The 21,755-nt window shown below is 40.6% G+C and overlaps 1 protein-coding gene across 4 annotated transcripts in view; it reads right to left on the minus strand.

Annotated features, from left to right (window-relative positions):
- Positions 1 to 13,695: 13,695 nt before the first annotated feature.
- Positions 13,696 to 21,755, minus strand: part of LOC142369360 (RAS guanyl-releasing protein 2-like) — a 41,956-nt gene continuing 33,896 nt past the window's right edge. For 2 of the 4 annotated variants that reach the window (XM_075451708.1, XM_075451707.1), the window contains exons 14-18: positions 21,706 to 21,742; positions 17,778 to 17,936; positions 17,479 to 17,571; positions 17,079 to 17,141; positions 13,696 to 15,381 (exon numbers count right to left, since the gene is read on the minus strand). In XM_075451708.1, coding sequence (XP_075307823.1) covers positions 17,083 to 17,141; positions 17,479 to 17,571; positions 17,778 to 17,936; positions 21,706 to 21,742 — 348 coding nt within the window. In that variant the 3' untranslated portion in view covers positions 13,696 to 15,381; positions 17,079 to 17,082. The remainder of the gene's footprint in view (positions 15,382 to 17,078; positions 17,142 to 17,478; positions 17,572 to 17,777; positions 17,937 to 21,705; positions 21,743 to 21,755) is intronic. The other 2 variants (XM_075451710.1, XM_075451709.1) reach the window with 1 other exon arrangement.

Consider the following 21,755-nt stretch of genomic DNA (forward strand, 5'->3'; position numbering starts at 1 on the left):
CAGTTGGAAAAAATATACAAAGCAAGGAAGGCTGGCTTTAGAGGAGCACGTTTGATGCTTGTTACCCGAAACAAATAATGCTCCTCTGATGTGTGCCACAGGATTTGTCAACGTATGAGCAGAGACCATGACTGAAATTTTACATGTTAATTTTAGATGTTTCATTTCAAACATTTTTGTGGTATGTTGTGATATTGCTAATTTTTGAAATATTTGCACGTGAGTTACAACAAGTGACAATCGTGGCCTTTGAAACTGTTGTTTAACAAGAGCTGTTTTGACATATTTAATTGCTTTCCATAGGTGATATTAACTGATTATTAGAATACAATTAGAATTACAGGTGCATGCAAATTTATGTTTTATGTCAGTGTTGTGGAGAGAGATGTTAATCACAACAGTACTTGACCAAAAACAACAAACTTGTGCTGTCAGATTTGGTGCATGTATTCTGCTGTGGTTTGTCAATGCCACACATATGTATAAATACCTGGCTTATGATTATGAAGCACAGCTGCATTCAAATAGTGTCTAAAATGCATCTGCAGCCGGATGCCCCTCTGAGTCCTCTACTGAGCAAAACTATGTAGTGGGACAATCATCTGCATTTGTTTAGTTCTATTTTCAGAACAGTAAAAGAGCATTTTAGTGTTTGATATGTGGTTATCAAAGCTGCATCAGAAAGACTATGTTTAGTCTGTATAGAAGAGCCTGTATGTGCCTGTATCCTGTACAACAAATAAACAAATTAAGTCGTGCATTCCCATTGTGTTACAAATAATGCTATCCTGGAGTTTCTAAGACTCAGTAGCATTTTAAATGATGTACCACAATGCCATTCAGAGACTGTGAAATCCTAAATCCTAAAAGTGATTTTACCAAAATTTTTGAATATTTTATAATCATGTTAAAACAAGAGGTGCAAAAGCCACATTGTCATTTTAAAACTCGCCTTTTCGACACTGTCATGAACATCTGAAAACCATTTCCCAGTCACATCAGAATCACTTACCACATCATTTACCTCATCTCGTGGTCACTGACATTTTCTGGGTAAATAACACCACAAGCTGTTGTTTTAGATTTGCAGTTTGCATGTATAACTCTTTTGCTCTCTGTTTTTCAATGGCAAACATACAGCATACAGATATGTTTGCCTACTACCCATACCATAAGTCCTCAGGCTACCAAGAGTTAACTAGGTAGCCTGTATGCTTTTTCACTTGGTAATCATCAGCCACTATACTGTATTAAATGACTGAATGAATATGTTATTTTTCTGACCACAGGTTGGGAAAGAATCCAAATCTGACAGCTAGTTTTATCACCATCCATTGTATGTCTTCTCCTTCCAGCCTTTTTCTTGCTGAATATGGAGGACAAATGCATCACAGCACTCATAAGCCTTTTTAATCAGCATGAGAGATTGCCCACCTATCTGTAAGCTCTGTCACTAATGGCTATTCTTCCTCATTAGGGAATGTTATCATTCCCTCCACCTCATGCAGACGTGATCAATTCCTCTATCATTTAGGACCAGATCAATCTCACACCTTCTCTTCCTTTTTGAACTTCAATATCGCCCCTTCCATGATGCATTACAGCATCTAATTAGTTGCATCGCTGTCACAGAGGGAGCGGAACAGGTCTGAACAGTCAAGATGAGCTCCTGTAGTATAGATAAGTCTTCATTTAAAGCTGCCGTCGGCAACTTTTTTTTAGTCATATTAGCTTGAACTGTCATGGGATTCTGGAAGTAGAATATTAAATAGGCTGTTTAGGAAAAATCCCGAATTCTGTAGCTCCCTCTGAAGCCTGTAATCGTGCTTGCAAAAATCGAGCGCTCCCGGCTGGTTTTAACCAATCACGTTAGGTTTATTATTTATCTATTATCTGAGCAGAACAGTCACCAACCACGTCTTCCATGCTGAGCGTGAGTCTGCCCCCAGCTTGTGTGCGCGCACACTGGTGTGAACTCACGTGCACAACCTCGTCCACAGAGGGGGAGGGACCTGAAAGTTGTATCAGTTCGAATTTTACGACTTTAGACTCGGAATTTTGAAAACCTGTTGACGGCAGCTTTAAGAATTAAATCCCATATACTTAGATGGGAAGAGTCTCAAGCAGAAAAGTTTAAAGTATACACAAATATTAACATTGTTTTATATTTTCTTTACCAAAGCAGCATTTGAAGTTACTTGTTAGTTTTCTGTGTGTTCATGCCTCCTTTAAGTGACTACAATTAATGGTGGAATACAATTAAATTGGCCTCCCAAAAATGACATGTTCTTAAAGACTGCGTTGGCTTTGTTGCTGCAGTGCTTAACAAAGCAAAGAAGTTTAAAGCTGCATTGTGTTTTGGTCAGTGAATCGACATCTTTGTTTCAATTTGAAAACTCTAAAATAATGGTCAGATTTTCAGCTTGTTTCTGGTTACAGTTTACTTGCTTCAGTGTACTGAAACAATTTTATGCAGAAAACAGACTTTTTTCGTGTTTTTACTGTACATTGACATAGTCTTCAGATAGATGTTTCCTTTAAGAGTACTGACTAAAGTCCTACCCTTTGGATAGAAGTGAAACAAATTATGGATGGGCACACTTTTAGAGCTTTTGTTTCTTCAGCATTTAGGTGTGTTATAAGGTCAATACAGCTATGAAAGCTTTGGAGACTCTTATAAACTGAGGGTAAAATCTTACGCTCTGATGCCTTTTAGGACAACAACAAAGCAAATTCTCAAAGCTTTGTGTAGTGAAACAGCCACTGTGAGTCGGAATAAAACTCTTCGGAAAATATTGCATATAGAGCTCAAATTTTTGTGTTATCAAGACTGTATGTACTCTTATGACTTTGTCCTTTACACTGAATGCAATAACTGGCAGTGCAATATTATAAAAAAAAAAATACTGAGCTCTAGGATGTGTAAAACCAGGGCAGTCCTTAAAAACATTACACCTGAGTCGCTGGCTCTGGGTCGGTTGCCGCGCCGCTCTGGCGGGGGGTGTAGTGCTGGGCCTGGGCCCTGGTGTCTGGGTGCTGCCTTGCGCCCCGGGGGGTGCCCTGCCTGTGCCCGGGGGGGTCTGGTTGTCCTGGGCACGCCGCCGTGAAGGTGGGTCGGTGCGGGTCCGGTGTCGGGCTGGTTGTTCTGGGGTCTCTGATGTGCCTGCAGGCTGTTCTTTGGTAGGGTGGAGTGGCATGCGGTGCGGTGCGGTGTGGCGGTCCTTCTCCCCTGTTGGGGGCGGCTTGAGTGGGCCTGGGTGATGGTGGGTCTCAGGCCCGGGTTGCTATGACTGGAGTGATTGTGTGGTTTGTTTGTTGTTTATTTGTTTTTGTTTGTTGTGTTGTGTTGTGTTTTGTTTGTTTTGTTTTGTTCTTTTCTTTATTTGTAGGGGCCGTCTGGGGTGGGGCGGGTGGGGGCCTTCGGGTTGCCAAGTGGCTCCCCGAATACGCTGCGGGCTTCGGACCTGGTGAACATCGAGCCCTCCTGCTCTGTGGCGGATCCCAGGTAACGGGGGTGCTTATTGCAGCCATTCCTTGGCTGCCCTCTCCGGGGGAGCCTCTCTCCCCCGGTCTTCTAGACCCCCATACCCCTCTCCCTTCTGGCTCCTGTACACAGCACACATTCACACACGTAGGGTTTGAGGGCGGGTGTGTTCTGTGGGGGGCAGCGGATGGGTCCACGTAGGTGGTCCCCTTTGCTGCACTCTGCAGCCCCCCGCCCTTGTTTTAATTACACCTTAGACATCACTAATCATGAGAGACACACACACACACACACATTAGGTTTTGGGGGGTGATAGCACTGAGTGGTATCTGGTGGGTAGGGCTCTTTGGGTATGTAGGCTGCCCGGAGGGCCACGCTCCCAGTTCCACAAGGTTGCTTGCCCCTCAATTTTAAATGATCACTATTAGAAAATATCAAAGAGCCGGAGCACCCCTGTTGCCTGGTTGCTGCCTGGGACTGGGGGGGCCAGGAGGAGGAGTTGTCCTGCTGGTTCAGGGTGTGTGGTGACTGGGGGGCTGCTGGCCCCCGGATGTGCCCACTGCGCCACACTCCAGCGGAGTGGGGGATGGATGCATGTGCTGTACGAGTGTTAGTGGATGTGGTTTTTTTTTTCTATTTATGTATGTATTTTTTTATTTTTTATTTTTTTCCTTATATGATTTATGGGGTGACTGGGTCTGGGTCTGGGTCCTGCTGTCCTCTGGCCTGCTTGTGCTGTTCCTGATGGGGGGGGGCATTGCTTCTCCCCACTGCTCGCGGCCTCACCCACCTGTGGGCACGTCTTGACTCCCGGGGCACTTGCCCAGGGGCACTGGGGCGTGCGCTGGCCCACTGCGGTTGGCTGTCTGGGGCGCCTGGCCCTCTCGGGTGTTGGGCGGGGCCCCTGGCGGGGGGTTTGGTGGCGCTCGGGCTCGCGGGGGCCGGTTCCAGCCCACTGATATTTAAGCATGGTTATTATGTGGGACCATCTATGTGTATTGCATGTTCATGCACACACACACACACACACACACACACACACACTCTCTCTCTCTCTCACACACACACACACACACACACACTCATTAGCCCAGTAGCATGCTCACTAAGCAGTTGTTGTGCTGTCCTATGGTTTAAGGTCACCTGTGTATTATATGAGATTGCTGCTGCTTGTGTTATTTTGTTTTGTTTTTTTTGTTTGTTTGTTTGTTTGTTTGTTTGTTTGTTTGTGTGTTTGTCCTCTGCTTGTCTGCTTACAGGTGCTCCTGGTGCTTCTAAGGCTGGATTCCCCACAAAAGTCGTGAATTGTCTTCAGTTTTGTTTTTACACGTGTAGCAGCTGGTTGTCTGATTTTTCATTGTTTTTTATGTTTGTCTCTTCATGTTTCTGTTCCTTTTTTCTTTCCTTTTTTCTCTACTTCGCTCTCCCTCTCTCTCTGTCCTCCGGTCCGGTTCGGCACTATTATCATATCATGTTAAATATTGTAACAAAAATAAATAAATAAAAATGAGGAGTTGATGGGCATCAAGGGGAGCTTTACATTCATAAAGCTTCCCTTGGCAAAGCAAATGTGTTTAGCATAAACGGTATTCAGATTACAATTCTGCTGCCATAATACTGGACAGGACAAGGGGGCAAAAAAAAAAAAAAAAAAAACATTACACCTGAAGTGTAAATTTGTAGACACATGTATTAGATGAATAATTTAAAAAAATATATTTTTTCAAATTACTCTTTTGATGGTTATGGTGTGCCCATTTAGCTTGAGCTTGCAGGTTAACGAAACCTGTTTGCTCCCTGACATGCTCCCTCCATCTCACTGCAGTGTAGAGAGTGTAGTGAAAAGAGAGGACAGAGGGGAGGTATTATTTATTAATAGTCAGTCTCCCCAAAGCTCTGTAAAACATCCTGTTGAGCTCCCTGAGGCGAGCACTCAGCTTCAAAGCAATTAAAACTGAGGCAATGAGAGTAGGATGAGAGCAAAGAAAAAAGGAATTGAAAGGGAGAAAGAGAGTAGGAGCCTGACCAGCTCCAAGACCTCTGGGCTTGGCTGACTGCGCAGGCACATACAGTATTATAGACAAAGTTTCTAAGTCAGGGAAACCAGGGGCCGAAGGAGAGGAATCACTTCCCCAGATCAGTGATCCCCTATCAGGGTTTGCGCTTGAGAAGGGGCAAAATCCACGAGTGGGGATTGTGCAGCCACAATGTATGGGAGTAGTGACTCATTCCTTTTACTGTTCCGCTGAGTGATAGTTGGAAGTTTCATACTTAAGGAAAGGTAAGTGTTCCTAATGGTCTCACTTTCTGTCAACAACCCCTAACACTTTTGAGAGACAACCTTCAGCATTATTAATATTCATATTTTACTTCCTACAATCAGTTTTAACACTCAAATACTGTGGTCATCTACCAGTGGGCTATGGACAAGCTGTGAGTGGTCCAGCAAAAAACACAAGTAAATGAAAAATGTTAAAGGGTGAACTGAAGAAGCCTTTTGGATTAGAGGTGAAACGTCTTCAAGATCCAAGAAGAAGTCCAGTTGCCTTTATTCAAGCTCTTATGATCATCTATAATGCGCTATGCTATAATGCTACATATTCTATAATTACTGTGCATTGAAAGCTACTGCATAAGTCAATGAACGTTGAGACTTTAGCAAACAAAAATCTGACAAAGAATGTCCATAGTATTGTGACTCTGAAAGTGCTGGTTATAATCACATGGTATAACCAGTATTTAAGTATGTTAGCTAACTTTGATTGCTAATTAGGCTATTTAGCTATCTAACTAGCTCCAAGATTGCTAATAGTAACTTTTGATTCTTAGAGCTCAGAGCTTGTGTTGTTCCACACTTGCCATCTAAAGTTATACAGGAGACTGTACTATATAACTACATAACATTTTATACAGTGATCTAAAATGCATGTGCTCTGCAGATGACACAATATTTCTTTTTCTGATATGAAGATGTATATGTACTGTTCACTGCATAAACAGTGAAAGGAAGAGCATAAAAAACCATCCCTCATTAAAAAAAACTTTTTTTATCAATAGATATCTTGTTATTATTTGTTTACTTGACTGTATTCACAGAAACCAGACATTTAATAAGACCAATGCTACAAGTTTTGTATGGATTAATATATTCCTTTTATGGGATCGTGAATTCTGCTCCGTTATTATGTTTGCTTTTTGGTTACCGGCACAAATAGAGAGGACTGAGACCAATAACTGAATGAGAAAGAAAAAAGCAGTAAAAATCAACATTGTTAAAAATACAAATACACCCTGCGCTTTCTAGCCTCAGAGTGAAGAAATTGATGAAGCAGTAAGGAAATTATTCATCAGCAGGTCTAACTTGGTCAGCAGAGACAAACAGGGTAAACATGTTCACTGATGGAACAATTAATATGTGGTGAGTCTGCACAATAAAGAGGGTTTTTCTGATCACAGGACGTGGAGCACATGTCATTCAGATTTTTGGTGAGATTTTAAGGGCTTTGTTTATTACTATCATGCCATCATGCCAATGGCGTATTTGGAGAGAATTCAGAAAATAGTATTGACTTTGAAAGTTGTTTTTGGTTTCAAATTGTTATCAGACCAGTTTGTTCTTGCTAAGGTGCACAAATTAGATTAACTACAAAAATGATTAACTACAGAAGAAAATAATTTAATGTCTAATTTTTGCTGGGCACTGTTTGCAAGTTACAGTCTCATCAGGGGCTTTGCCCTCCTTAAGGTCTGATTCTAGAATCGGCCCTGGAAGATGTTAAATTGCTATTTGTGACTTTTAGCTTTAAGTATTATCCACTCTATTATCTATGTTTACCCTGTGATATATTGGCAACTCCTGCAGAGTGTTTACCCACCCACAGCCACATGCTGGGATATGCTCCATCCCCAAGAGACTCTGAACAGGAATGACTAGTCTAAAACTGAAAAAAACTGTATCTTCACTCCTCCATGAATGCTCACTAACATACTTCCAAAGCCATGAACCATAAATCTCATAAACCCACATAAAGCAAGGTTAAGGCTATATCCATCAGCAAATGGTCTTTGGCATCATAAATGCAGCTTAAGTGGTCTTTAATAAAGGTAGGTTTTACATGCCTCTCGGGTATTTTCTCATAAAAACCTTAAAGGTTTTAGAGAATCATTCTCTCTTATGGCCTCTCTTGCATTATTCTCTGACCACAGTGAAAATAATAATGTCTTTAGAAGACTTCTTTGCACCTCCAAAAGCCTCATAACCCTTGAATAATTGTCCTGAGATTAATATTGTCCAAGCTTACCATGTTACTCCTCAATGTTTCTCTTATTGTCCCTCCATTTCTCTTTGCGACCAAATTTGTCATGAACTTGAGTTGATGAGAAAGGGAGACCAAGAGAAAGGGATGTTCTTTGAATAACTTGTGAATTTTCCTTGCTCAAAATGTAGATATTATGATACTTATGTTAGTTCTGGTGCTTTGCCATTCTGTGTCCATTGTCAAGGTGGGTTACGCAACTAAACAGACAAAGCAACTATTTTTAGAGTACCTAGTAGTGTTTGCTTCTGAGGCATGAGGGCAGTGTGAATAAGGCTAAAAATCTAAATGAATTAGTAACTATCACGATATATTGGTGAAGACAATTACTTATGAAGGAAGTGACTTATTCCACATTTTTCAATTTCTTTTTGTGGATTTTTTCTAATGATAGAAAACGGAGGATTGTTGCTCAGAGATATTTCTCCACATCCTCCATAATTCCTATCCCAAGGGGTTCCCAAGCCAAACAAGATATGTAATCCCTTCACTGTGCTGTGGGCCTGCCCCAGGGTCTCTTCCCAAATGGACATGTCTGCAGTGCTAACATGAAAAAGCATTCAGGAATGGGTCGATCATTTTCCAGAATCACCTCAAATGTCTCAACTGACTCTCTTTTTCCAAGCTCAGTAATCCGTCTGGGTGAGCCCAATCACCCCATCTAAACAAATAATTTCACCGTCTTTATTCTATAGTCTCATCCTGTCTGTCACTCGTGACCTAAAGCCCTGACTGCAATTTTGAAAAGGCATTTAAACCAACCCAGCAATAGCCATCATTCACAACTATCTCTTTGTTGATGCCTATTCCTCTGGAACTACCTCACTGACCTCGGCCACAGAGTTGGTGAATGTTTCCTGCAATAACTCGGATTTTGCTTCCTAAATAGAGTGTGTGGGAGTTATGTTAGGCATTTTTCAAAATGTTCCTGCCTCTGGCTGATGGTATACTCACTTAGGGTCAGCAGTTCTTGTCCCCTACTGAGAAAAGCGTAGGCAAAGCTCTGCCTCCACTTCCTGATTCATCTGATAGTTTGCCAAAAACATCTGTCTCCATGGCACCTCGGAACTTTGGCACCATGTTTTTGCTTTTGTCTTTCTCTTCTTAGATAACCGAGGCACCTCCCTAGGATATCAACACCAATAATACAGCTTCTTCAGCAGGTTTTGAGATTTTGTCACAAGAGAGAATAGCTACAGGCATGTGAAAAATAAAGTACTATATTTTTCACTTCTAAGGTATTACTTATCGAGACATTATGAAAAATGATCTGGTCTTTACCAGGTCGCAACCTCAGATGAACAAGATCACATAACATATTACACTGTGCTATTTTATTTAACAAAGACTAAGGTAAAAAGCAGAAACCAGGGTGTGAAAAAGCCCATCTTTACCTTTTCCATATGAATTAAGAGGGTTAGTCGCAGCTAGGTGCTGCTAATCAAATACTCTTGATTAAATCATCATCATCCATTGGGCTGATCTGGAGCATTAAGGTGTGTGTTAGTTGTTGCGGCCCATGAATCCGGGAAGGTTTTTTCCAAACTATTCGGACTCCATCAATCTACAATGAGAAAGATCACTCGCAGTTGTCAATTATCCCAGAAGTGGACGCCCCACCCCAAGAGTTACGTCTCAGAATTTACAGGTCGCAGTTGGCATGTTCAATATTAAAGTACATGACGGTACAATTTGAAAATGACTGAACAAGTATGGCTTGTTTGGAAGGGTTGCAGGAGAAAGCCTGGAAGCCAGGAAAAAGTACATGGCAGCACAGCTTAAGTTTGTAAAGTTTCATCTAAATAAACCACAAGACTTCTGGAACAATGTCCCTTGAACTGAAGCAACATTGTAAAGAATAAAGAGCTAAAAGTCCTCCATAACAATGTAAGAGATTGCTAAAATCATACAGAAAATTATTACCATACGTTGTTGCTGCTAAAGTTGGTTGTACTGACAATTGCATCAAGGGATGTACCTCCTTTTTCACACACTGATTTTAGAACTTATAGAGGGTGTACTTTCTTTTTCACATGACTGTAGATGACATCCTTACTATGGTTCATATCACCTCCGTCCTGTCTGTATAACGAATATGTACACAAAATATATGATTGGTTGTTCCAGTAATAAAGATATCTATATTAGAAAAAAATTACATTTTACATATCTATAACCTATCTTTACATATTTCGATTTTATCCTGCTTGAATAACAAAAACATTAAATGGATCTTTGGATATGTGGATTATTTATTATTGCCGGTTTGGGGGACAAAAGAAGAATAGTAAATTTTAAAAACTAATAGATGTCCTCCAGTTACAAACTGTGTGACCTTCCTTACACAAGCACCATCAGACAAATAAATAAATGAAAGAATGACAAAAACCTTATCACGGGTATGATAAATAACACGTGATTGTTGAGATGCTCTGAACCGAAGGAAGATTATTTGATGCATTCACTGATGAAATATATCTCCCATTTCAGAGAGATGATAGCCTGCATTTAGAGAAAGCTCTTTACTGCAGTCATTTATGCATGCATACTTTTATAGCCCATCATATCCGTGCTTCCATGAATACCTCAAAGCAGTCATGCTAAATGCAGCAAAGTGGGATCTTCAAATACACAGAGGAGATGAAAGGCAAAGGGGCAGTAAAGTACACCATGGAATAATTCTTGTCCGTTTAATTTTTTTATCTGGGAATTGTCAACGATGTTGGCGACTTGGCCATGAAGGTTATATATACAGTAGATAAGTCTGAGGTGAACTGGTATCCATGAGGGTCACAAGATATAATCTACAGGTTCATCAGTCAAAAACACACTTGCTGCTGAGTTTCACTTCCTTCCTACCCCTCCTCTGCTCTGCTGCTTCAAGAATATTAAATATGTGAGCAGTGGCCGCTGCAGATGCAATGCCATTGATTTTGTGTCAATCCTCCAAGCCGCAGTAATTTGATTTTGGTATCAGCAACAGCTTAATGAGACTTCTCCAGGCAGGAGTGGAGAGAATGGAAGAAGAGGTGAAGGGTTGGCAGGTTTCTAATTCTGAATACCTTCATATTTGCAGGTAGGTTAAGATCTATCAGTACCAACGCAGCTGAGGAACACAGCTGTCTTTCTTCTTAAAGAGCCTCTTCACGTGTGATTTCCTTCACTGTGTTAACTGATATCAGACACCTGTTTTTTTTTATTATTATTCTTAGCCCCAAAGGGATTGGATATCCCTTTGAGTACTGAAAACATAGAATTAACACTGACAATAGAAGTGCTATTTAAATTCTTTATAATAACATAGTAGAACTAAAAGGTCTGGGGTCATGTTCCACTGGGTTTCTTTGGCATAAGTTAAATTTCCATAAAGTAATATTCATCATAACTGATTCTACTCTAATGAGGATTCAAACCCCCTGTGGCCCTGAGAGCTTTGCCAGAGTCAGCAATGAGCCCAATGCAATTACAGCCACAGCCGTCGAACAGAACCTCTGTGACTTTGTGAGAGACGACCAAGCTGCTTCTCTACATGTTGACAGAACTAGATGAGTGAAGCTCAAGTGTTTACAGGCTCCCACAGTGGGGCCTATCTGAGTTGTTTAATTCGCCATCAAATTTGTTTAAAGACTGCCAGAGATGTTTAGATGGAGTATAACTAAAGCTTATTTTTTAGGTTTTTCTCTGCAAAGTAAAAGCAATTTCAATCCATGCAAGTAAAACGCAACCAAGTATCTATCTGATGAAATGGGGATTGGAGGGTCTGATCTTCAACTTGCCTGTGTGGGAGTGTTTGGACCAGAAATGGAGCAATATTTCATTTGAATAACAGTTGTGCATGTTTGCATATGTTTGATTATGACATGAAGCAACATACAAACAACAAATGTTGTGCTGTTATCTGCATTGTGATTCACCATACACCCTGACAGTGACTCTGTTTTTGCCACATCACTGGAGGTGTTCCCAACTCCCTGATAGGAGACAGTCCTTGTCACTGTAAATCCATTTAGCAGCTCAATATTGCCACCAAGTGGTGAATAAAAGCCCCGACCTCCCGTTGACAGGAGGTTAACGCCTCCAGAAGCTTGCAGTCAGTGCACCACGAGAGGACGCCATTACAGATGCAGGTGTCATGGTGGGTTAAAAAAGATGAGCTGATGTCAAATTATAGCAGAGCTTGACTGTGCTCACCCTTTTTGATGAGCAGACATTAAATCAATAATCTGTTCATTAGTCTTGCGTGAACAAATCTAAGGGGGATCTCCTACTCAAAAAAAAATCAATACTGCATTTTGTTACTTATTGTGCCAGACCCCCCTCTCCATCCATGATGTGTTTAATGTGTAGCTACTACAGGATGCTGCTAAATGGAATATCTCCCAATTACTGTGGAACAAATACCCTTCTCTGTAGCCTATCTGGGTGCTGTATGTTGAATCTCTTTTAAACTGCTCAGGATCATGGATGTGTTAAATTTTTTGAAGGGGTAAATGGCATCTTAGCTTGAATGCGTTTCATCTATCAAACCCCAAATCTTTCTTTTTCTTGCAATCAAGGTCACAGTGTAAGACTGCAAACAATGTCTGGGGCTATTTCCCTCCTGCCTTTATTACTACACAATTAGCTGCAGCGCTATTCAAGTTCCCTCATTTTAGACTTTGCGGATCAATATCACTCAGGCTGTTGGCTAAATAGCAGTGCTGCAAGGAGGGCTTTTCTATGGCTCAACAGGAGGTATCAGTCACTGGGCTAAAAGACACATTCAATGCTGCAGTGGGAAATGATCACATGGACAACTGAGGAGCAGTTCTACAGGCTTTTTCTGTGGGGGTGGGGGGCAGTGGTAAAAGGTAGGGAGTAGGACATTTTGAAAGGTTTGCACCATAGTTCAATTATAATCAGGGTTCTTTGTTTGCTTGAGTGCATTATGCATACTGTTTAGTTGTGCCTCCTCTCATTTGTGGAATAATTTTTGACGATTCAGTATGCAAACAACTCAGGTGAAGCCACTAAAATCATTACATACATAATTCTTTTGAATAGTTGTCAATGATTTGTCCCTTTGCTGGAAGAAGAAATAAATATATTACAGTTCCATGATCATGCAGTTAATACTGGACGGATATGTTTGTGCGAACGGGGTCGATAGAACAAACCATGTACACACATCACTTCTGCAGTTCATCGGCTCATTGTTAGCCAACATAGTCCCACATGAGAGCATTTAGTGGTATCATAGCACTGAATGAGATATGACCCAATACAAAGGCTGAACATGGCCAGATCAATGTCCTCCTATTGAACAGAACATACAGAGTGAGAGCCAGGCAATCACAGACCTACACCGACTTCATCTCTGAGAGTAATTAGATGTGGCATTGACTCCAAAGCTCATTCAGGACCGGTTATTACTGTCGATAATAGGCAGGCAGAGAGCTCTGGATCATGGTCATATGAAGGATGGCAGGAATGTGTGACAGATGTAGAAAGAGGAGCCTGTTTTGGGAGAATTCTACAAATTTTTATGTTGTGCTGCAAAAATGGTCTGAGTCTGGAAAGGTTGAATAACAGCCAACACTATAACATGCTACAGCCGTTATAAGCAGAATGGGCAAATTTGTATTAAATGTGGAGAAAAGGTTATCCTGTTTAGCAGTATTGCAGCTAGTGTCAACTAAATCTCACACTTCACTTGGAGTGTTTTGTCCTATGTCATTCAGCTTATCCTGTATTTTGAGTTGTGCCGTTAACGCAGAGACAGTATAACAAATGATCCTGACTGACACCGTCCCCTTTTTAGGAACTAAGAAAAAAAAATCTGTTTGTTTTGGCTAAGGCTTTTTTTATATTAATATTTAAACTTTTTTTTTTCCAGAATTGTAAAACTCAGAGACAGTCGTTTTATCTTTTATTTTTTAACAGTATTTATAATGCATACAACTGAAGTAAAACATACTTTTAGATCAAAGTAGCTGCTCAAACAATAATCAGGTGAATACACTCGATTCTTGAAAGTTGATAGTTGTTCACTGACTAAAGTTTTATCTCAAAAACACAACACAAACTCTCATTTTTTCCAGTATTAATCTTATTTGTCACAAAGTTTTTAACAACACATATTGGAAAGATTCCTCCTCCATGTAATACTGATTAATCATTTGGGCACCACAAGAAAAAGCATAGCATTATTTCTAAAAAACAACAAACATACATTGTTAGGCAAGGAGACGCACAAAAGGACTGCTAGTCTTCTTTCCTTAAGCAATTTATACAAAAAATATAAATACCCACAATTTGAGGAGTCTCATTCAATGGGAAACCAGCAGTTAGCAATCTGCCGCTCAACAGCTGAATTCATCCCTCCATAGGCACAAAAAAACAGAAACATTTCCTCTATAATGGTTCCTTAATAAATGAGAATTTGTCAAGCTACATTAAAAACTGATAAAACCTTAAGCAGCATAGATGTGTAGAGGCTGCATGCAGAATGGAAACAGCAAAACACAACCTGTATTAAAACATACTCTCAGGAAAATCTTTTTATAAGCTGCTGTCAAATGAAAAGCCTCATTCGGCAACTCCAGTTATGGTTTCTTCCTTTTGATTACTTTACTTCAACTGAAAGAAAAACTTCAGAGTTCATTCAAAAACGTATAGAGGAATCAGTGAAAAAAATAAAATAAAATCAGCCACTCTCCAACTCTCTGCTGTCAACATACTCATTGGGTCAGATGGAGTCTTTATTTGACAGCAGCATTTGACTGTTTCGGCTACATTCACAGTACTGTATACTGAAAACAACAATACAGCACCAAGTATAGGATAGCTACTGATATTCAGATAAACATGACAAAAAATACAACATTGTTCAAAATCCCATCTAATCATAGCTGTCTACACAGATATTTCAGCCGATTCTTCTGTCTCCAAAGTAATCGCTTTTATCCTCCCACTTTGGGAGGTCACCACAAATCAACAATATTTCATCTGACATCAAAATTGGCTGTTATCATTGTTCTGCAAAAAAAGCATTTCAAATCAATATGAAAAGCAAATGAGAAAAAAATAAAAATTCAAGCAGAGCATCTCAGGTAAAGAGGACAATAGCTTAGTCTGGGTGGCAGCTTTACATTCTTGGCAGTAACAGCACCTCTTTTATGTTTGAAAGAAAAGTAAACAGCCATTCCAAACTGCAGCAAACAAACTAACAAACTTTAACATTCCACTGAGAAAATACAATTTTGTGGATTTTTTTTCTTATCTTTTTTGAATATACAGTAGGATGTTTCAGTAACACTCTTGGCTGACATTTAATCAAAATGCAGATTTTCAACGGACACTGGTCATCGCATTGGTGTGAGTCAGCTGGACAGGAGTGTTGTTGCAGGATGAGTCCACTATGTGGCAGCATGTAGGTATCCATGTGTGCAGTGCAGTTTCTACCCAGTGTGGAGGGCTTTTAAACGAACATAACTGTGGCACAGCCTCCCGACAGTCGCGGATTCGGTTTCTTGCACACGGACCATAGGGGGGATTCTATTAGTGAGAGCTTAGGACTGTCACTGGCTGAATTAAAGGCTCCTGCAAGGATTGAGATACATTGATATTTAGCATTAGTGGTAATACTGAATGCCGTAGTGTATTATTTACATGAAAACCCATGAGTATAAAGGCAGCGTCCTATGAAAGCGTGGATGACCAATGGAACAAGTGAGACAAGTCAAGAAACGGTCCTGGGATCCAAAATCTTCAGGAGACACAAAAGCCGTACATTTCCTGTGTCACTAAATAATAAAGCAGCATTGGACATGTGAAGCATTTAATGTTTTCAAAATGAAGACAAATTGTCTGAATGATGGTCATTAAAATATTAAAGAGCAGGAAAAGTGTTAAATTATAGTTTACAGACCTTTACTTCTCCAGTAAACTTGTTTTGTGTGAACATCGTTTTTCCCCAGAGACACTTTTGTGTTGATTTGGCCATGTCCTTTTGCCTTTTTGTTGTTGTTTGATTAGTTCATTTGAGAAAAGGGGGGCGGGGGTATAAGATGTTATGAAAGAAGAAGAATCATTCCTCCAAAGGAAATTCCTGCAAATTTTTTCCTGTTATCTCCAGTAGCTTTTTCGTTTCCTTTTTTTTCAGTTTAATACACTGATTAGTTTCACTTGTGAAGACCTTTAAGAATTACTCAAATCAAACAGCCCGAGAAGAGAGACTCGCTCTCTGATTGAGCCAGTCACAACTCATTTTCATATTTTGGCTGTGAATTCAAGCCGCAAGTCTGCATTGATGTTCTTCAAAGGGCAAAAAGCTAAAAGCTAAAGGTAGTTCATGTGCAGTTATTAAACACATATTGATCTTTGTTTTCACAATCAAGTTTTAAAGGGTACCCTGCCTCTCGCCCGATGACTGCTGAGATAGGCTCCGGCCCACCCCGCGACCCGATCGACAGATTAAGCGGGTGTAGAAAATGGATGGATGGATGTTTTAAAGGAAAACAAAAAGGCTAATAAATTCCATTTAACAGTACCTCTACCATTTAGAATCAATATACTTGGGTTATGTACTATACTTGACAAAGTCTTGTGCAGGTGCACTTACTTTGTAGTGTGCCAGCAGCTGCATTATACCCGAGGGGACAATCATGAAATAGTCTAGCACTTATTTACCATAAAATTACATTATTGGATTAAACAAACATGGAATAATGTGTTAACTAGCGTAAACCAACTTTGTTGGTTGTGACTGGTGCTCATCTAATGAACAGGCATGAGAATGTCAGCAATCCTCTACAAAACGCTCTCAGCAAGTATAGAAAAGAGAGCCATTTACTAAAATGTCAAATAATTTATCTGATGCTCAGCCACAAAACGCTGATCTTCAACAAATGAGACCGAGTTATTTGCTGCTTTACAAACTGCAAACTCATGAGCACTACACTCGCTCCACTATGAATATTAAATGAGACCTTTGTTGATTTTGCACATCAAAGCGAAATTTCATTGGAATACTGGATATGTGAAAAAGCTGTTTAAATCCTTTCGGCTCCACAGGGAGCTGTGCAAAGTTTGATCAATTTCCTCAAGTAACTTCGCTCAGGGAACTCTGCTTAAGTCAAGAGTCGAGTAAAATCTTGTGTGTACACCATATCATACAGACACTGGAAATTCTTAACAGCAAAATAAAAAGTTATTAACTCAAGTGAAAATCATTAGTAACATGAATTACAATAAAAACACCAAACAAGTCAATAAGCCCTTTGGCTGGCACCCCTCACCTGGTTATAGATGAACATCAAATACTCCTTCCTCCACTGACTCCAGATCCTCTTCAGCAATTACTGGTAGAAACAAAGAAGATGAAGGTGCAGAATTGAGGAATGGATTGGTCAATCAAATGTAAATGAAAAAAAAAAATGTCCTGAAGGTAATTTAAAGTGTGGCCTTCGTGTAAATTAACCATTCCAGATTTTTAGCCTGGCACTTGTTTCGAGCCCACTGTTCAAAATAGAGCCAGGCAGGGCAACACCTCTGCCAATAAACACTGCCCATAGAGCTCGCTGCGGTTGGTCAGTTACATTTCCATCGCAAATCACACTAAGTAAATGCATATCAAACACCCCTTCTGAAGTTGTTCAAAGATAGCTGAGTTGACTTAAGTTTCCAAAATACTCTTACTTTTTTTGTCTTTTTTTGGCTGTAATCTACATGAAGTTACAGCCAGGAAGTGATTGTGATGGCTGGGCACAGAGATTAGAAACTGTTTCCTTCCTAAAAAGATATAACAATGTCAGTGGAGAGCCTTATGGATACTTTTATTATAGTGTTTCTTCTTTTGTGGCTTTAATGTCCTATTTAACAGATACAAGAGCGGTTCATCGACTAAAAATAACCAGGTACCAGTCAACATGTGTTTCAACTTGTAATCCTGGGCAATGGGTGTCTTCTTATGCTTGAGTTCTACAGGTGTATCTCACCTGTATTCTGCAGGCTGGGAGGGGTGTTGGCAGGCGGAGGAAAGCTGTATGACCTGGCCTGGAGGACTGGTGGCGTCTCATGACTGATGCTCTTGGTCCTCTTCCTGCACTCGACAGCCAGGCGGCTTCGACAGGCTTTGTGGCAGTTCACCCCACAGGCTGCAGCAGGAGCATTCATATGAAGGGAGGATGCCGGCAGGGAGAGGTTTCGGCAGACAGTGAAAGCACGGCAAGTTCGGTGGAGATGGAGGGAGGATCGCCGAGATGGAAAGAAAGAAGGGAAGGGGCAGGTGCAAGGGGAATTAGGTGGTAGGTGGAAAGACGGGATCAGACGGAGGGATGGGTGCAAACAGAAATATGGGGGAAAACTGGAGAGCTAGTGGTGGCAGAAAAGTGCTTTGACATGCCACATGGATACATGAATACTGACACAGTAAGACCAACTGTGCCCGACAGCAACTCTGTCAACCGAGGGAAGTCTAAGAGGAGAGGAGTGAAGGATCACCCAGCGAGGCAGCAAGAAATCTGTGAATACACACTCATACTGACCTTACTGTAACAATAACCACATTTTTCCTTCTCCTCAACATTTCACTTTCAGAAATGGCAGTCATGTGCAACAGAGCTCCTTTTTGCACATTAAAATTCCGTGTCATTGCCACATCTTCACAGGATAATGGGCTAGTTAAAAGAAAAAAAAAACAGTTTTTCTCCATTTGAGAAATCTTATCCTCTTGCCCTTTTTAGCAATCAAGTACTTAACTTAATTCACAATGAAATGCGAGCCAACAGAGGTGGGGGGCTTTTAAAGACCCGTCTTTTATCTTTGTTAGACTATACAACACAGGCACAAATTGATTAAAGGTGGGGTATGAGATCTTGGAAAAACGGTTCCTGCAAGCTATATTTTTGAAAATACATAACCTTGCCTCTCCCTTCAGCCCACCCCTCGAAACCACGCCTTCAAAACACATGAACGAATCACGAGTCTATGAACGCACAGGGGGGAGGGGGGAGGGGGGCTGACGGTTGATTGGCATGTCAGAATCCAATAGAAGTAACTCTCATCATTACTTCTATTGGTCAGACATTTCCTCTTGCTACACCCTCTACAATGGACTAAAATATAAAAACATTTTTACAAACATTCTATTTTAGTGGGTGCAATGGGGTCGTGAGGAGGTTTTCAAACAATATGATAAAAAATGCTCCAGAAAACATCTCATACCCCACCTTTAAGCCCCAAAAAGCTGTTAGCTGCAACTTCATGTTAAAGCGTAAGACACATGACTGGTATCATTTACAACCCTAACCCCTAAAAAGTGCAACAACGGGGTGCAACAAAAGGCTGGAAAGGCAAGAGGTACTAAAAAGAAACAGCTGGAGGAACATGTTGCAACTAATTAGGTCAACTGGCCTCGGGTTTTTTTTTACATTCTTGGACATAAAAAAGAGCAACTTAAAGAAGCAGAGTCTACAAGTTTTGGAGAAATGTCAGAATAATGTTCCTCAATGTAAAATTATGGAGACTTCACACAGTACATAATATGATGCATAATATAATCAAATATATATACATCTCTGTGTGCAAAGGGACATGGCGGAAAATCCCTATTGTACGCCCGTGATCTCTGGGCCCCCAAGCAGCACTGCATTAAAAACAGAAATGATTCCGTCATGGAAATCACTGCATAGGCTCGGGAACACTTTCAGAAATAGATGTACTCAGTTAACCATGCTGCGCGTAAATGCAGATTATCATTTTCTCATGCAAAGAAGCAAAGAAGCTGTATGTGAACATGATTCATTTGATATGTTTTTCTGTGTTCTAGTCTGAACAAAATACTGCTTTATGAGTTTTGCAAATCACTGCAATGTGTTTTTAGGTTACATTTTTACTCAGTGTCCCAACATTTTTGGAGTTACGGTTGTAATTTTCAGCAAAAAGCCAAAAACTGTGATTGAAACAACCCAAAACACAAATTAAAACTCGTTTCTGTGGCTGTGCATTCATATAAGTGTTGTAATACTGACATTGCATCAGGACAACTCCCATTTACACACCAAGAAGCTGAATATCTGACGTCTGCTGCTCCGAAGCACTTATCCAACAACCCACACACATTCAGAGCTCTGACACTCCTGCACTGCACTGCTGTGGGCGATTCATTTCTATTACGACCCTGAAACTCTCTGTCTACACCCCGAGTATGCGCTAACAATGGTAATGGGGATGAATGACTGTGGGGCTGTCTCATTGACTTCCTCTGGTCTCATTAATGGAACGAGCCAGAACACACTAAAACTCCCCGTCAGACTACAGTCCTTTGGACAGGAGGGAACATTAAAAAGTGTGGGAGTTCAGGGGCATGAGAGGGGCGGGTGTGTGTGGTTGTGTGTGTGTGTGTGGTTGTGTGTGTGTGTGTACACGATACAAGGACATATAATTGCATGTGTCTGTTTGTGTTTGGCGTGCCATTTGCCTTCTTTCATCTCAAAAGCAAAGATCATGGGTTCATAATTGTCTCATAATAACTGACTTCCAGCAGGGTTTAAAAAGCTAAAATTGCTATGTTTTTTTTGTTTTTTTTTTCACAAAATACCTAAATTCTGTTCCTGGAAACAGAATACAAAAAGTCAAATTACCAAATTAGTCTGTGATCAGATAGGAGTCACACAAGGTGCAGGGTGTTGTGAAAGCTGCATATAATAGACCTCACAGGCTCCAAGCAACATTAATTACTCTGACTCCTATGCAACTCAAATGTTTGATGATGACCTGCCAGGTTTTTAATAAGCCAACCTGTGAGCATGAGTGAATGTGAAGGGAGGGAATATCAAGACTACATATGGACAAAGCTGAGCAAGTAATTAAAATGCTCATTTTTCAAGGAGATAACAAGGAAAATATTTACATGTTACATCCTTATTCTTTCATAATTCTTGGTGCAAGAATAATTACACTAAACAGTGTATAGCTCAACTGGTTGATCCATGTATAGAGGCTTCATCCACACAGTTGGCCCAGGTTCAAGTCCTGGCCTGGGGCTCTTTGCTGCATTGTCTTCCTACACTCTCTCTGCCACCCTTCCTGTCTACCTACTGTCAAATAAAGGTCCAAATTGCCCCCCCCCCAAAAAAAACAACTAAAACCTGATGGGGTGCAGGGGCACACACAGACAGACAGATAAACAGTAGTCTAATCCCGAAACAGGAGTAAAAATTTGTTAAACACTGAGAAGGTCAAATGTTTACTGTAAAATAAACTGTCTATTCATCCGTTTTCAATAGCTTCCTGATAAACTCCAGCAGATGGAAACTTGCATGATTAGTATTTAAGATCAGGCATTGTTTCCAAAGTTTTTGTGTGACAGCTGGGTGGAAGAGTATGTAGTGTGAATTATTTTGAGAGTGCAACATCTGCAGATTATCACCACATACTTTACAGACACAGCTCAGAGCACTGACAGCATATCCACAGAGAAAAGAAGATGGCTATGTGTTTGTTTATGAAACTAATGACTAGGAGTATGGAAGGGTTGGGATGTGTTGGAGGTCTCTGGCCTGTGTATGTGTGTACATTTGAGAAATGAGCCAGTAACTTCAAACACTGGTCCCATCGGAGGCCTTAAAAGGGCAAATAGTTGGCTATTGTGTGTAGTGAAGCCTCAGCTGATGGAGCACATCAAGCTGTTTGTGTGCAGGGCTTTGTGCGTCAACATCGAGTAAAAAAATGTCTTTGCCATGGGTTCCTGTGTTGTGTATGTTGATGACATTTACTGTGTAGGTCTATTTGTGTGTGTGCTGGATGGGAAATCAATGGCATCAAAAAGAATCACCGACTCTCAGGAGGCTGTAGCCTTCCGGGTGGAACAAGAACATCTGTGCAGCAGAAATAGAACACAGTCTCAGTGAATTGCTCTCTTACCTTTACACTTGTAGCCTTGCTTGTAAAAACCCCATATCTACAAAAAAGAC

The sequence above is a fragment of the Odontesthes bonariensis genome, chromosome 19 (assembly GCF_027942865.1).
Source record: "Odontesthes bonariensis isolate fOdoBon6 chromosome 19, fOdoBon6.hap1, whole genome shotgun sequence".
Taxonomy (NCBI): Eukaryota; Metazoa; Chordata; class Actinopteri; order Atheriniformes; family Atherinopsidae; genus Odontesthes; species Odontesthes bonariensis.